General features: G+C 35.6%; 1 protein-coding gene across 1 annotated transcript in view; it reads left to right on the top strand.

The window, feature by feature from the left end:
* LOC150088396 (serine-arginine protein 55-like) overlaps positions 1–18,455 on the top strand; it is a 151,330-nt gene that overhangs the window by 63,156 nt on the left and 69,719 nt on the right. Inside the window, exon 4 of the mRNA XM_090369485.1 lies at positions 12,414–12,515. Coding sequence (XP_090225611.1) covers positions 12,414–12,515 — 102 coding nt within the window. The remainder of the gene's footprint in view (positions 1–12,413; positions 12,516–18,455) is intronic.

The raw sequence follows: 18,455 nt of genomic DNA, 5'->3' as shown, positions 1-18,455 counted from the left end.
AATTTACCATACAGTGTCATATGCTGTTACGAAGTCTGCATTTTCTGTTCTGACCTGTAATAGAAAGATACTGAAGATACTGTATACCCTATTGAAAAATAGATTTACTCCCTATCTCTTCTTTTGTTTTACCGTGGGAACTATAACTTGCAAAATGTTTTTCACACAATCAATCCCATGAGTGCTAAATGCGGTGCTGTTTCTTGTACAGTATTCTCTTGTTTTCTGAACTTCTGACCGTGTGGTCACCCGAAGTACATAATTTGTTTGTTTTACTGTCCAAATGGCCTTATGTACTCCATTCTGTCTTCTAAGCTGCATTGCCCCGAGATTATCCCCTTTGGGAATATGGGCAAATACATCTATTAGAAGCAGTTTACCTTCCCCCACCGTAACAAATTACTTTCGGTAACATAAAGGGTAACTTGAACTGTTTGATTTTACTGTATGGGACTTCTCAGAATAAAACACTATTGTTCTTCACTCCACATGACATTATTTCCAGATGGAATATTGACAAGTACTTTCCATCCATTTGAAGCAGAAAACATTCTCCATGACTCACACCATAATTGTTTACAGTACTTTTCATGCAATAAACAACCATTTTGATTTTACTGCATGGTAACTTTTTACCATGGAGCCGAAACTTTTTCAAAAAAGAATTTGTTAAAACTATTGAAGAGAGATGTTATACTGCTCAAGTTTTTAACATAGATGAAACAGGTCTTTTTTGGAAACGAATGCCTAAAAGAAGTTTCATATCGAAAGAAGAAGAAAACATGCCAGGCTTCAAAGCAGTGAAGGATCGGTTAACTTTGTGGTTGGGTGGTAAAGGTAACGCTGTGGGGGATTTTAAATTAAAACCCCTTTTAGTTTAACGTTCTGAAAATCCAAGGGCTCTTAAAGGTTTAGCTAAATCAAACCTACCTGTAATTTGGAAGGAGGATAAAAAAGCTTGGGTAACCAGGCTGCTTTTCATTGATTGGTATGCTGAGTTATTCTGTCCTGCAGTGGAAAAATATTGTGCAAAAAATAACATTGGTTATAAAGCAATTCTAATCGTGGACAACGTGCCAGACACCCAAGCAAAGAGAGCTTAAAAGACTTGAACAATCACATAAAAGTTTTTTACATGCCTCCGAACACTGTCTCTGATCCAACCAATGGATCAGAGACTCCTTGTCTCTGATCAAGTTGTAAGAGGAGTAATTGCCACATTTAAAGCGTACTACATAAGGAACACCTTTTCCCAAGCTATTAAAACCATCAACACTGAAAATGTACTGGGCTTAGGGGAGTTTTGGAAATCCTATAACATTAAAACTGCAGTCAACAATATTTCAAGTACCTGGGATGAAGTGACTCAGAAAACCATGAATTGGAGTGTGGAGGAAAGTTTGGAAAAATTTGCGTAAAGTCTTCCCAGGAACCTGATGATTCTGTTGAAAATGTTAAAACGCAAATTGTTGAGCTCGGAAAAGCAGGATTAAACGAAATTAACAATGACGACATATAAGAGATGATCGACAATGACAGGGATGGCCTCTCTCTAATGAAGAACTAATGGAAATGATAAAAGAACAAGAGCTTGCTATTGAGGGAGATGATGATTCAAGATACTATAGATGAAGAACCGATGAAGTCGCTGACTGAAAAGGACTTAATGAAGCTTTTGAACACTTCGAAAAAATGTGTGATTATTTCTGAGAGAACAACCCTGACATGAACGAAGTGCCAAGGTAATAAGAAATTTGAAGAAAGAAATGAATCCCTACAAGATGTACAGAGAGGAAGAGGGCCAAAGCACAACCCAAAATAGACACATTTTTCAGTCCGAAGATACGAAAACTTGAGAGCACAGGGCCATCAAATAAATAAAATCATGATTTTCGTTAGTTAATTACCTCATAATTATATATGTATATAATGTAGAATATTTTATATGTACAAAAATTTGAATATTAAATATTTTTAACCGACATTGGTGCGTATTTTCACTACCATTTATTATTGATTAGAAAATATCCTATGGAATAGACTGCAATTCACAAATACATATGTTACCTTATGGGAATATGGTGCTTGCTTAGCACTGATTCACTTAGCGCTCTGTTTTTCAGGAACAAATTATCAGCGTTAAGCGAGGGTCACCTATATAAGTAAAATGAAAGCCAGTCGTGTGTTGCCAGATGTAAGGAAATCTCGGGATTTATTTGGCTAATGCAAAATTAGCCAGATAAATGCCCAAGAAAATACTTTTCAATCCTAAATTTGGAGTTATTGTTTACTTCGGGTATTATTGTATCATGAAATGATACAATAATACACGAAGGGGTTAATTTGCTATTGGAATTGCAAAATGCATCACATTTTGCAAGATGATTTGATTGGGGTGTTTAAGGCTTTGAATGGCTTGAGTAAACTCAAGTAGGGGATTCTTTGTCTTCTTAGACTATGCACATGAGGACGTAAATTCAAATTGAGGAAGGATGATTTCAGAATACAGTAAGTTTGATTTACGTAAATTCGGACTAGCGTATTTTTTTTTTTTTTTTTAGGATTGTAAAATTTAAAACAGTAAAAAAAAAAAAAAAAAAAATCAATAACAATGAATACGGCATACACAAATTGCAAAAGTGAGATGGAGTAACAAGCATTAAAAAATAGGAATGAAGAAAAGATTCTGAAAATTTGTTCTTTTTATGACTCAAGATTTTGGTGAAGAATTACAGCTGTCGGTATTAATGTGAATGCGATAAGGTTGAGTTTACTGCCCGATTGTAATGAATTGCACTAACAGAAAAGCCCAATAAACCAGAAACTGCAAATTGCCGTTATTGTTTTATGGTAATATTAATTTCAGAGTTGCTACTGTTGCTTGATTAATGATATAGAATTTTATATGCATTTTAGTATTAATAACTCAATTTAATATTTTTAATTCAAAAACAATGCCAAAAAATCAAATAAGGTCAAACATTGTTATTATGACATTGGAGGTTATATATATATATATATATATATATAATTAGAATATAAAATAATCATATGCCAGTTGTATTGCAAGCCAAGCAAAAAAAAAAAGCCTCCTTTTGCAACAGGGCAAGTTGAAAATAAATCAAGATAAAGGGTTATTGTAGAAGGAAAGTGCTCCTAATGTAATTTAGAAAGAATATCTATTAATAAAAATAGCAAATATCATAAATTTATGAAAATGCCGATTGATTCAAATTCAGTGGATCCCATTTACCATGTTCAAATTATGTGAAATATCACCATAAATAGAGACGAAAACAAACTACAATATGTAACCAACAGAATGATTCAAAAATAAATAAATCAAATAAACTGTCTATTGCACCCTGATCTTGTTGGAGGACCACAAGTCCAACAATTGTTGGGGAATCGTGCATTTCAGACTTTAAATAACTAATCAGCCCACAAATGCAATAGATTTGAATAATGGTGTCCCTTGTGTAGTAGTGGGAAAACAGATCATAGCACTTATATGGCAACACCAAGCCACTGACACAAATAGCTGTTAAATAAGAATACATCCAAAGAAAATTAAACTGCAGGTGGCAGTATGAGCAGCACATTAGCATCACAACTCACTACTAACCACGTAACATAAAATTAATGAAAAAAAAAAAAAAAAAAGTTGTTTTTCTTTAATTAATACTGACAACTTTAAATTGGAATAAGTGTATTTTGTAACAAAAAAATTGGAATGAAATTTTTTTTTTTTTAACATTTGAAGTAGTCTTGATACACCATATGCCTGATTAAAATACTTCTACAACTTCTGGAAGCATTCTTGATAGGGCTTTTTTGGAATTTTTAATAGCTTTTTCTGTCATTCTGAATGATTTTATTTAGTTTTCAAATATGTGACCTAAGTTTAAAGTGTGACCTTTTTGAGGGAGCTAAAGCTCCCTCGAAAAGGTCACATTTTAAACTTGGGGAACAACAGAGCAGCTAAATCTATTGAGCGTAGTGGAAAGGGAAAACAGTGTTCTTGAATAGAAATCCTCGAATGTGCAGCGATGTTGTTATCATGCAAGTGTCAATTCTCTGGAGTCTTATTTTTATTATTTTTTTTATTTTTTCATGTTCTGTGAACAAGCATTGCACAGCCTCCGTAGAACTGTTTTGTTAGTATTTCTGGTTTGCTGTTTGGCTGCAAGACAAGTTCACAATGAAGAGTATACTACGAGTCAAAAAATAAGTGTGATCTTCACATTTGATCACAATTATTGCATTTTTGGGCATTGAAGAAGATATGATCTTTCATTGACTGGGCTTTTTTTGTTTTTTGTCATACACACCCATCATTAGTACTAATGGAAGAAACAAAGTATGGGTGAGCAGTAGCAGCATTAACAAAGAACCTGACTTGTGAGAACTTGCCATTCTCAATGATATTTAGTGAGGTTGTGAGGACAAACTTGGCTGAAGAATGTCACATTCCCAAACCTTGTATTAAAATTGACTATAAATTAGTTACCGAAAAACCGGTATTTTTGTTGCAATATTTCAAATCCTGAATAAAAAATGAACGGGATCCTGGAATCTCTGTATTGTAAGCCCTAGTAACAACTGTATTTGCTGATGTGTTATGTAACTTGCTTAAAATGGAGTGCTTATCACCAATGATCAGTAAGATTTTTAAAAAAATAACATTTAAAATTTTTATAATGTAGAGTTTCATCTATATTTCTTAAAAAAAATTGCTTTATATGTGATTTAGAGGTCATATGTCTAAATTAATTGAGATTTAGTTTATTCAGCATACAGTCTGAAAATACATCTGTAATCATTGCCCATGTTGTTATTTTCTTCTGTAGCAACTATATTGTGATTCTGAGATTGCTGTAAATAACTCTGTACAATTACTTTCAGTTAAAGAAAGCTTACGTGTTAGTGCATTTTTTAAATCTGCAACTTTATATATCACAAAATAAGTAGAATTGTGTGTTAGTTAAATATCACTAATCTTTGAAAAATAAATTTCTCTTAACTCCTTAACCTAAGTTTCATTTATGAGAAAGCAAAGTGGCTGTCCATTGCTCACAAGTGTAGGACATTGCAAACAATCACGTGATTATTTGTAATGTCCACAAAATAATACTAGCTTAGAGTTTGACAAGTGTTGTTAGAGACAGGATGCAAAAGGTGCATTTGACGTAGACAATTTTAGGCTTGTAAAGTGCTTTTATGGTCAAATGGCACCAGGGGTTTCCCCCATCTCCAGGTGGTATATATTGTCTTGTGATACAGAGCACTGTAAAGGCCAGAGATTTAAAAGTATATGGGTATTGTTTACGCACAGTGTTGTGTACCTTTGTTCCTCTGGCCATTTAGCCGGCAGACCCCTGCTGAGGCCCGATGTTGCCCACACTTTGTCCCATGAAGGCAGACCAGGTACTCATAATAACTGCACAATCATACACCAACCATTATTAAAATAGTGTTATGTTATATTAAAATAATGATGTAAATAAATGAAATAAATAGAATGATATAATTCCACCGGATAAAACTGATAAAAAGGTAACTGTCTGTACAATAAAATATGAAATTTTAAACTGCAAAGAATTATTTACAATAGTGCAATATAGATAAAACACAGGATGATAAAAGCGCTAAAACACCCCCGTGTTCACCGCCATTTTATTTACAATAAAACAATGTAGATAAAACACCTGTGTTTTATCTATATTGTTTTATCGTAAATAATTCTTTGCAGTTTAAAATTTCATATTTTATTATACAGACAGTTACCCTTTTATCAGTTTTATCTGGTGGAATTATATCATTCTATTTATTTCATTTATTTACATCATTATTTTAATATAACATAACACTTTATATTTTTAATAATGGTCGGTGTATGAATGTGCAGTTATTGTGAATATGAATATTACCAACCCCAGAGGCCTATTTGAAGACCAGGTCAGAGTTCAAGAAGATATCAGAGTATTATGTAATCATTTTTACTGCAAATGCATAAACAGTGGCAAGGCAAAGAATGATAATATAAACTGAAGTGCTGATTACAATAAATGGTGTTTTTGGTATTGTAATAGTATATGTCGAATTGGGACTTTTACTCCAATTGCGTAACAGTGGAAACGTTATGCAAATGATATCATTATCCATCATTACAATAAGTGGCATGCACTGTATTTGGAAAGAGCAACATTACCATATGCAGCTTTTATTATTCACAAATGACCCTTTGCTTCCTTCTCTACTTTTTGTCAAAAATTTGATAACCCGGCGCTCTAATTTTGACTCCAATGTTAGTTACAAAGTTTAAAGTTACATACTTCAAATTTTTGTAGTCGCTCTTAGCATCCATACAAATTTTCATCCTTCTAAACGAACTATCAGAGCAGTTTAACCAGTCTTCTTTGGAGATCATATTTATTCCATCGATGAAGGTCTGAAGAGCTTTTTAATCCCTCAGTTTTTTCCCTTTTGAGTAGAATTTTGACTTTTGGGTATAAAAAGAAATCACAAGGTGCTAGGTTTGAAGAGTGTAAGGTGGATGGGCGAATAATTGAACACCAGAAATGGCTAAAAAGTTTGTCGGAACTGAAGTGTTTGAGCCCTTACAGTTCAGTTGTGACATGGTGAAGCAGAATCCCCTTGTATTTGTGGTGTTTTGAATGATTTTTTTTAAAACACTTTAGGAAGACATTTACCACTCACTGTTGGCGGTCTATCGATCTTCTAGCTTTACAATTTCTAAAAATCCACTTTTTCTGAAGAAACGGGCAACCATTTTTTCCCAAACGCTTATTGGTTTGTGGGGGGGGGGGTTGTTTGAAAGCATCAAACAGTTGATTGTTGCCTAGTTTCTGGATCAAAATTGTTTACCCAAGTTTCATCACCTGCAAAAGTATAATGAACAGCCTTGGATATCCCCCTTTTCAAACTAAGCATGAAAAGGCACTATTCGACATTACCAGCTTTTTGATCATTGTTCAAACTGTAAGGCACCCATATGCTAAAAAGCAACAAGCTTCTTGCACTTTAAATGGTCATTAATGATTGTATTAATTGTTGCTGATCCAATGCCTACACCTTTCTCTAACTGCCAATATGTAATTCTTCAATCTTCTCTGTGAAAATCTTCTAGCCCTGTTTTTTCAGGCATAGCAACTGTTGGCCTCTCTGAGCAAGGTTCATCTTCAAAATTGGTTTTTCCATATTTAAATTTATTGAACCAATTAAAAACTATTGTAATTGGTGGTACTTATCCTCAAAAGCAGAAGCAGGCAGGCAGCCTTTATAAAAGGTGGGCCAAATAAGATGTCTGTGAGGTACATGAGGGCCAAATTTTTTTAGTTTTTCACAATTTTTAGGATTAATAAAATGGTTTATAATGAAACAATTTTCATAAATAATTTTATTATTTATTGTAATATTTATATATACATATAATTAATTCAATTAATAAGAAAAATTGAAAATTAAAGGTAAAATTACAAAAATACAACTATAGTAACAATATATATATATATATATATATATATGTATGTATGTATGTATGTATGTATGTATTTTTTTTTTTATTTTTTTTTTATGTGAACCCCAAACACGAGAGGTATTAGAACCTATAGTACTTAGTACCGTGCTTGGGTTGGAGGTTGAGAAGACGAAAGAAGATATTTGTTGACATTGGACTTGAATTTCTATATATTGTAATTTTCAGGAAATACGTATGAAGGAAGGTTGTTCCAGAAAACGGCAGTTGAATGAATAAATGAAGAAGATGAAAAGTTGGTTCTGTGGGTTTGAAGTTGGACAGTAAATGGATGTTGGCTGGTGGCGGCACCTGTTCGGACTGTTTTGAAAGAGAGAGCCGGAATTATAGAAGCCAATTCAGAAGAACAGTGCCCATGGAAGTATCTGTAGAAGAGGCATGCAGCAGAAACAGTACGTCTATGAGAAAGCGAGTGGAGAGACTGTTAGAGATGAATCATTAATTAACCTAACTGCCCTCTTCTGGATGGAATCGAGAAGCCTAAGAGAGGTTTTGGGGGTACCACCCCACATGTGAGAACAATATTCCATGGCAAGGCGGATTTGCGATTTATACAGGGTGAGCAGCTGTTTGGAAGAAAAGTAATGCTGAGAGCGAAAGAGAACCAAGTTTTTTAGATGCAGAGGAAGCAATATTTGTAATGTGCTTGTGCCAAGAGAGATTAGAAGTCAGGGTAATCCCCAAAAGAGATATCATTTTGCCTAGAAATCGGAGTGTCACTAAAGATAAGCATAGGAGCAGAAGAATCCTTTTTGCGAGATATAAGACAAGACTGAGTTTAGAAGGGTTGAATTCTCCAGTGGGGCAAAGACAACTAAGTTGTCTTTGCCCCACTGGAGAATTACCTGAAGATCGGCATTTAAGAAATTGGTAGCAGATTTTCTAGAAGTTGAAGCTGATTGAGCAGGACAAGGTTTCTCAAAATGGAAAGTGGAATGCATTGTGCTATCATCGGCAAAACTATGGATAGGATTTCTAGTCAATGGAAGAAGGTCATTAATTACAAGAGGAAAAGAGTGGGCGAAATAACTGAACCTTGGGGGACCCCGGCATTAGTGGAGAAGTTAGAAGACAGAGAGCCATCTACCATCACCCTCAGTGAGCGATCAGAGAGAAAACTGTATAACCAATTACTAAAAACAGTTGGCAAACCATAAGATGGAAGCTTGTTTAGAAGACCTTTATGCCAAACACGATCAAAAGCCTTGGAGATGTCAAGAGCAACTACTTGTGTTTCACCAAACTTTTCCATTGAATTTGTCCATAAATGAGTAACATAAGCCAGAATATCACCAGTGGATCGACACTGATGGAATCCATTCTGGCGATCGTTGATCAGACGGAAAGTTTCTAGGTAGTTTAAGAGTTGTCAGTTAATTGATTTCTCCATTACTTTAGAAAGAGTAGAAGTAATTGCAATGGGATGATAATTGGATGGGAGGGATTTGTCACCCTTTTTAGGAACTGGCTGGATATGAGCAAATTTCCAAGCAGAAGGAAAAACACCTTTGGAATAAGAAAGTGAAAAAAGGCAGCAAAGAATAGGAGTAAGTTCAAGAGCACAGGTTTTGAGAACTAGTGGAGAAATACCATCAGGACCTGGAGCCTTCTTAGCATCAAGAAAATCCTTCTGATATCCTTTTGAAGGAAGACCACAGGAGGTATTGAATGGAGTGTGTTGGGAATGGTGGGAGGTGTTTTACCAAGATCATTAATACATGAGCTGGAAGAAAAATGGAATGCTAGCAGGTCAGCTTTATCCTTGGCTGAGGTGACAACAGAACCATCTGGTTTGGACAGAGGTGGGAGCAGAGATGGGCAAAAGTTGCGGCCAATAGCTTTGGCAAGAGACCAGAATGCTCGGCTATCATTAGGGCAAGAAGCAAGTTTTCTTCTCTTAGCTTGTTCAAACTCTAGTTTGGACTGATTAATAACTGCTTTACAATTGTTGCGAGCTTTGGTGTAGGCAAAAAATGAAACTGAAGAATTAGAAACAAGCCAATTACGATATGCAACATTCTTCTCTTGAACAGCCTTAGCACATTTATTGGAAAACCAAGGTTTAGATAAAGGATGAGATTTTTAGATAAAGGATGAGAAGTGGAGTGTGGGATAAAGGATTCCATTCCTGCAAGAATAATTTCACTGACACGATCTGAGCAAACGTTGACATCAGAAGTTTTGAAACAGTAATCTGACCATGGAAACGAAGAAAAGAAGTCTCGCAGGTCATCCAATTTTGCATTCTTGTAATGCCAAACAACATGAGGTTGGGAATAGCCATGAGATAAAGGTTCCATTGGAGAAGAGACAGTCGCCAGGTTGTGATCAGAAGTGCCTAAAGGACCTCTCACTTCGACCGTGTGCTTAGAAGGGTTGTTTGTGAGAAAAAGATCAAGCGTATTGGCTCTATGATTAGGATTGTCCGGTATTCTTGTAGGTAAATGAGCAATCTGTGCTAGGTCATTAGTAATTGCAAAAGCCTCAGCATCTCGACCAGCTGGGTCAGTGTGACTAGAAAACGGAAGCCAGCTGGAGTTGTGAACATTAAAATCACCAAGGAAAATTACCTCACTGTTAGGAAAGTTGGACTGGAGAAAGTCAAGTTGCAAAGAGAGGAAGTCAAAGAGCTCCAAGTGATTAGTGGAGTTGGGAGAACAGTAGAGACAACAGATGAATTTGACACAATGAGGTAGAGAGATTTTAAGCCAGAGAAGATCAAAGAGAGGAGATTCCAAATTGCTAAGTCTCTGACAGGGAATATCAGAACGGACATATGCACAAGTGTACCACCTTTGAGGCGAAAGAAATCATACAGCGAATAATTTGGGCATCTGAGATGAGCAGTAGTTGAATCAACGAATAACTGAGATTCTGTCAGAAAAAGTACATGTGGTTTGGCAGACTGCAAGTGGAAATGGACATCGTTGAGATTAGAATTGAGACCATGTATATTTGTGAAATGAATTATGAAATGCTTGGGAGGTTTAGATCTTTTCGCAGATAAGCTTGCTTTATTAGTTTTACAATTCATGGTGTATTCAATAGTAAGAAAATGGGTTGGACATGTTGTATGAAGTAATGACATTTTTGGATATGGCGTACACGTGGTAAGAATATACCCATATCCTTGACATAACGTGGCCTCGACAATGCTCCCCGCATACACACTACTCAGACTCCCTCCAGTCACTATCTGGCAGAGTAGAGGTAGCAATATTATACACTAGCTGATCCGGAATTCTCCTAGAGTTACCAATAAGTTCGGTCCGGTGTACTAACTAGCGGCCGGCCTGCAAACACCATTTTAGAGCTGTACCCTTGAAATGTAAGGAATATTGGATCTCGCCACGACGTTCATCATAACCTCAAAAGTCATCAATCATACTGCATGATGGAAGAGATAGGGAAGGGTTGACCGGAACTTAGCTCTAGAGACTAAACATGGGTTCCACCACTTCAAGCTTCCAATAAGCAAAGTGGTGGTATTTCACTGGTTGATGAGAGTCATCTACCACGTAGTACTGCCTGGTAACAGAGGGGTGGTGCGGCGTTCCTCCATGTGGTGTGGACGCCACACCTCAACCCCTGATTACGTTGGTTCACACCTGGGTGGTCACCCACCATGTGCTTGTTCATGGAGGTGATACCCAGGATTACTAACAGTCCCACCATCGTGAAGGTGCAAGCAGAGGATTTGGCTGTCATAGACTGTCCAGACTTTGCCGAAATTGGGTCCACTTGACTTGAGTGTCTCCCAAATATCAGTTCCATCAGCGTTTTAGACTCCCAGGTAGCAAGTACAGCTTGTCTGGCATATCTGAGAGAATGTCTGTGACAACCTGAAGGACATCAAGGAACAAATGCAATTCCAGTAACAAAAATTGCAATATTTTATTTTTATAATATTTTTAGTGGTAGATTTGATAGTTTATTTCTATTCTATCAGTGAATCAATATTTGTCATAGCAATGCGCAGTATATTTCCTGAATTTATGTCAGAAATTCCATTGATTCAAAAATATATACAATAAATATATTTTGAAAATGGTTGTAGGCTAGATTATGCACATTTGCAAGCCAAAAGTTGCCCACCCCTGCTCTGGTCATCTCTAGCCAGGTGGGAAGGAGGAGCAGCAGTGCGTAGCACACGCTTCTTGATTAGACCGGGGTTCGAGCCCGTCACCACCAAATACGGAGGATGTGGAAAGGTCCGGGAATGACCACCGCATATTCCCGGAGCAATATGGCCTTAGTTGCTAATGCTCCTAAAAACCAAATAACAACAACAACCCCTGCTCTAAAGCATTTGCTAAGCCCTCATGAGATTCTTTAGCAGTTACATTAGATTTAAAATCATAGAAAATCATGATGCATAAACATTGGCAACTAATCCCCATTTTGACTTACACAATTTAAAAAAAAAAAAAAACAAGCCCCCACTCAACAAATTTGTGCCCTACAGTGGTAACTGTTTCAAGGATTTGATGAAACTTGGCATTTAGGGTAAATAAAGAATAGATTTAACGGTACTATTCATTATTATTATTTAACATTGATATAAAAAAGTTTCAGAGTGACCCTGATATTTTTCGAGATGAAGATAAAATTAGTTTTTTTTATGTATCAAATATATTTATAGTTAAGGTAGATTACTTAGTGAGTGTCCCTTAAGCTTTTAAAGGATATAGACACCCACACACCCATTCATAAAATGACAAGTCTAGTGCCTGAGAGAGAGGATTAAGCATGTAAGGACAGTAAGTATAAACACTTTGACACCTGACTTTTTAAAGTATGAATTTTTATAATATATGTACTATTTTTATATATAAATATTTCCCCCTCCCCCCAGAGTATCCGTGGAGCATGCCCGAGGGTCACCACGTGGAGGAGATCGTTGGGGATTCAGGAATCGTCGACCACTACCTCCCCGCCGGCAACCAAGAAGAGACAGGTAAATCATTAGAAATTTTCTGTGAACTATAATGACAAATATTATCATAACATTTCAGAAATTCAAAGCTTAGTAAATGTGCTATCAGTACAGATTCCCGCTTCACCTTTTTTTAACATACATAATGTCCCAATGAGAGTGGAAATTTTAAAAAAGAACAGTTGCAGTCAGTGTTGCCAACTCTTAATAATATTTCCCGCTAGCCACATACTCAAAATCCGCTATTTTTAGCACTTGACCCGCCAAATTTTTAAAATTTTCATTTGTTTGTACTTTGTAGTGAATAAAAACAAACAAACAAATAGTATATATAAATAGTTATTTATTTTCTGTTTTTAATATAAAATCAATATCTAAAAATCTAAATTAATTTCGAAATTCAATACCTCCTCATCATATGTTTCTTGTGTGCCTATTTTGCCAAGCACTTCTTCAGGTAAAACATAATTTTTACAACACTTTTCAACTCTTTTGAGCCCGTATCGTACTGATAAGATTGCATTAACCGTGCCAACACTCATTCTGTTGCGTGTTTTGTTATTTACTAGATTTATGTTGCTGAATATTCTTTCCACATCTGCATTGGATAATGGCAAAATTAAAATACCCAATGCAAATTCGCTAATTTCTTTAAATGGATTTTTACCGCTTGCATCTCGATATTTCGAAACTTCTGACCAAAACTTCATTGTATTGTTGATGTTTTCCCATTTAACGAGAGTAATGTTTATATACTATTGCTCAATTTTTTTCAATTTCTACTTCAGACAATTTTAAATTTTGTAATAAATTTATCAGTGGTTCTTTTTGTTTCTTTAATATATTGTTAACTGAGATTAATGACATTTTTTCTAATTCTTTTATGTTGTCCGGAAGGCGTTGTTTTAATTGTTGATACAAATCAATCAAGAAATTACGGCATCTCTCTCTTATTGCCATTTCATCTGTTGTTGTTGTGATAAGTTTATTCATTATTAATTCATTTATTTTTCTTTCATTATTTGGTAAAAACATTTTATTGGCAATCATCGACAATAGCATGTTTAAATCATGTAGTAATAATGTAGGATCGGCAGTATTTGATTCAAAAGATTTGTTTACTCTTTGTACTTCAGATAAGATAGGTTTTAAAATAAAAGATACGCTAAATTACTTTCATCTTTGAACATTGAATAAAGAAGTTCTGCAGTATAACATTTGTCAGTCAAACGAGTTATTTCAAAATGGGCTTTTAATTCAATATACTGTTCTAAAATTCTTGTTATAGCAACTTCAATGGATAACCACCTTGTTTGACACGAATGAACTATCTTTTTCGGATCTGCACCATCGTTTATGGCACTGTATAAATATTTGAATTGATTTTGTCGGCTGGTGGATTTACTAAACGCACGATTTTGCATTGCACGAGGGTTTCTAGGAATACAACTATCGTGCTATACGAGGACTGACTATACTAAGATATTATTACACTGTGGTTATTAGAAATAATTATTACTTATTACTCTTATTGCTCTGTGGTTATTAGAAACGTTGAAAGAGATGTCGGTAATTCGGATCGCATTTCTTGGAAGCCAAACAAATACGACGAAGAAAAAATTATCCAATGCCATTCCTTCGCTGTTTCAAAAAAAGGCGTCATTAGAATTTTTTCCACATTTTTAGATTTGATTCAACAATTTAAAACTATGACCCAATGATCAGGTCGTTTGACCGCGAGCGTAACTACGTAAAATTGTTGGGGTTCTCCTCAGGGAAATCCAGAATAATATAAAACCGATTCTTCGCTTTATAAAAAAAAAAACTATGAAATATGATATCCCTACTATTTCAATTATGAATTATTTTTATTGTTAATTAAATAATTAATCGAACAATTAATTTAATATTTCTTAAATGAATATTTCTTAATATAAATGTTACATTGCCAAAATACATAAAATGCTAAACATTTATACTCTTCCCGCTAAAAAATCCGCTATCCGCTATTTCATATTTTTATCCGCTAAACCTGAAGCAATTCCGCTAAATCTAGCGGGAAAACCGCTAAAATGGCAACACTGGTTGCAGTAACTGTGTAATATAAAATAGACATCAGTGTTAAAATGAAAATAAGACTTCTTTTGTGGTTGCTGATGATGTAGATGAAGCTTGGATATTGCTTCTCCATATTTGAAGGACAGTGTTGCTACTCACTGCATTCTCCATGTCGGTGTCTGTGTTCTTTTAGGTTTAACTTTAGTTTCTGTTGTGATAGCTCTATGTTGCATATACTGCACTGGCATTCCATCTGGTGAATGGTGCTGGTAACTGTCTACAATGAGGAGTAGCTCTCACAATGTTCTTTTGTATCTGGTTATCTGGATAGAACAGGGAGGGAGGAGCTAGAGCAAATCCTGATAACTTTCGTTCCCCCCATTCACTTAGACAAAAAAATTTAAATGTTTGGAAGTTTATCTTAACCCAGCAGTCATGGCATCTCCTGATTGTAACATACAATGTGGGACCTGAGAACTACATCATTTAAAAAAAAATTTTATTTCTGAAAAAACTCTTTCATTCTGTTTGCAGTATACCTGTGCTTTTCCATACTTATTAAATTTGTTTAAAATCTTTTTAAATCAAAAATTTATGATTATGTTCTGCACTTATGTTTAGTGTAACAAAACTTTTATTAATTCTATCGAAACTGTTAGCATTAGCAGAGGTATATGATGCAAGGCACCTCTGTAGCCAAGTGGGAAGGAGCAGCAGTGCGTAGCACACACTTCTTGATTAGGCCGGGTTTCGAGCCCGTCACCACCAAATGTGGAGGATGCGGAAAGGTCAGGGAATGACCACTGCATATTCCCAGAGCAATATGGCCTTGGTTGCTAATGCTAATGCAAAAACCAAATAACTACAACATATGATACAAGAAAGCAAGCTTATACATCAGTGATGTCCAACCTACAGCCCCGGAACGGATGTGGCCCATGAATTATTTTTATATGGTCCGTGCGGAAAGTGAACTAAACAACATTTTAAATTTCTCATTAAATGTTTTGTTCAGTAAATATAATTGTGTATATTGTACTTACTAAAATTTTTGAATATTTACAATTTTAGGTGTATCATATTTTATTTATGCACCTTAATATTGAAAAGCAGGTTATAAATTTAAGAAAGTGAGCATTTAAGAGCAAAAGTAAGGTATTTTTAAAAAAAACCAAAAGTAAGTCATATTTATAATTATAATAAAATCTAAAAAATAAATCACTAATACAGATTTGGTGCTCAAAAAAGTGTTGGGAATATGCACTTTTAAGCCTATCTTGGTAACAGCAACCCTTTGTTCCACTCACTAATCTTGTTGCCCTTCTCTGTACTCATTCTAATAGCTCGACATCTTTCCTAAAATGAGTCCTCCAGACCTGTGTGCAGTACTAAGGCGTAGCCTGATCATTGCCTTATACAAGGGGTTAATCACCTCCTTAATCCCTTCTAGAGAAATTCCTGTATATCATTGACAAGACCCCATGAGCAGCCTGTCTGCACTACTCAGAAAACTGCATACATGTGAAAGTACAATTACCCTTAGGTCTTTTTCATTCTTCACTACCCTGAATGTAGTACCACACAGTTGGTACATTTCTGTGTGGTTACTGCTACTCATATGCAGTACCTTGCATTTGTCAATGTTAAACTTCAGTTGCCCTTTCTCAATCCATTTGCCCAACTTTTCTAGATCATGTTGCAGCAGCATCTAGAGCTGCATTAATGCCAACCTTTGTATCATATGCAAGTTTGGACATTAAGCCTGATATACCTTCATCAATATCATTGATAAATATAAAAACAACAATAGGCCCAACTCGGACCTCTGGGGGACTCCACAAAGAGCAGTGTCCATTGATGACCACTCTGTCTCCTACTCAACCATCCCATTATCCATAGCAGCAACTTGCCCTTAATGCCACACTGCTCCAATTTGTACAAGTTCTTATGTGTAACAACATTGAACGCTTTCCTGAAATCCAGGTATATGGTATCAAAATTATTTTTTACGTCCAGTTCCTTTGTGACCACATCATAGTATCCAATCGCATTGGTCAGGCAGGATTTCCTCTTAACAAACCGATGCTGTCCTAACTGTAGCTGTAGTCTTGTTTAAATGATCCTGCATTACTTTAACCAGTGACTCCATTAACAGATCCGTAATTACTCGTGTCACCTTTTGATCCCCCTTTGTAAATTGGGGGATACATTTGCACATCTCCAGTCCATGGGGACCTTCCCTGAGTCCAAGGATGCTCTCATAATTATGGCTAAAGGTTTACTTAGTTCCTTTGCCACCGCCTTCAATATAACTGGATAGATCCCATTCATCCCAGGTGCCTTATGTTTATCTTAGTCATCACAAAATCAAATAGCTAGCTATTACATTTTAATAAGCTTCTGTCCTCTACTTCCTAAAATTCACACATGAGGAAGACAGAATTTCTCGTGTGAATGTAGATGCAAAATACTCATTCAGTTTGTTTGCTATCTGAGCAGGATCATCAACAGTTGAACCATTGATATCAAGTGGACCAATCTGATTCGTCCCCTTTCTTTTAGAGTTTATATAAATAAAGAAATCCTTGCTGTTTTTCTTTGCATCCTTTGCCAAAGATTCCTCATAATTTGCCTTTGGTTGCCTAACTTGCTTTGTGACTTGATTACAGACTTGCTTATATCTACCAGAGGCTTCTGTGTAGCCTGATAATTTCTGTGTATACCATGCATTTTTCTTCTCTGCCATGAGTCTCATTAGTTCATCTGACCTCCATTTGGGCCTAAACCCTGAACAGTATTTCTTGAGTTGGTATGAAATGCCTAGTAGATTTCAAAATTAATTCTTTGAATGCTTCCCATTTAGTATTTGCTGTTTGTAACATCAGTTGGTCCCACTGTATAGAATATAAAAACTGTCTGTCACTTGCCCCTACTCTGAATCTGCCACTGCAATTCAGTATCCAGTTTTCTTTCTTACTGCTCTCTGCAAATGTTGGTACATGGCCCTTCCACTTCTGACTTCTCACTAATGCTAGTGTTTCACAAGGTTTAGTTTTTTCTCTCACTGTTTTCCTCTTGTATATTATAATTGCCTTCTTCCACTGACTGAAAATCCTGTTCATAGTTTTTCTAGTGATAGCACATTGTATTCCACCATCCACTGAGAAAGCTCATCCTGCACAAACAGCTCTTGAATAACTACCACTAGTTCCTTAAATGCTAATTCTCCAATGGAGCAAAGATAACTCAGTTAATTTCAGTCCTTATAAAATTCGGCCCTATCTTATCTTGCAAAAAGGAGTCTACTGATCCTATACTCATCTTTGATGACACTATGATTTCTAGAAAGGAACAGAAATCTTTGTTAGGGATTACCCTGACTTTTAATCTCTCTCTCTCTCTCTCAGCATAAGCACATTGCAAATATTGCTTCCTCTGCATCTAAAAAGGTGGGTTTTCTCTGTCACTCTCAACAATACTTTTATTCTAAGCAACTATTCACTCTGTATAAATCTGAAATTCTGCCCTGCTATGGAATATTGTTCCCACATGTGGAGTGGTGTACCAAAACATGTCAGGCTTCTAGACACCTTTTTTAAAAGAGGACACTCGGGTTAATTAATGACTCTTCTATTAAGGACTCCAATCTCTGTCTCATAGACGTTCTGCTTCATATTTTTTTTTTTTTTTTTTTTTGCTACTTTCCTTTTCTTGTAGATATTTCCATTACAACTGCTCTTCTGTAATTTCCCTCTCTTCCAAACCTGTCTGAACACATGTCACAACTAGTCAGCATCTATCTGTTCACTATACATTTTCAAACTCACAGAACCAACTTTTCTTCTTCTTCCTCATTTATTCTTTCAGCTTCAGCCTTCTGGAACAACATTTTCTTCACATGCA

Source organism: Mastigoproctus giganteus, chromosome 3, assembly GCF_048544385.1.
Source record: "Mastigoproctus giganteus isolate SK-2022 chromosome 3, ASM4854438v1, whole genome shotgun sequence".
Classification (NCBI taxonomy): domain Eukaryota; kingdom Metazoa; phylum Arthropoda; class Arachnida; order Uropygi; family Thelyphonidae; genus Mastigoproctus; species Mastigoproctus giganteus.
Note: the sequence above shows the minus strand (reverse complement) of the source record. Positions and strands in the feature narration are given on the sequence as shown.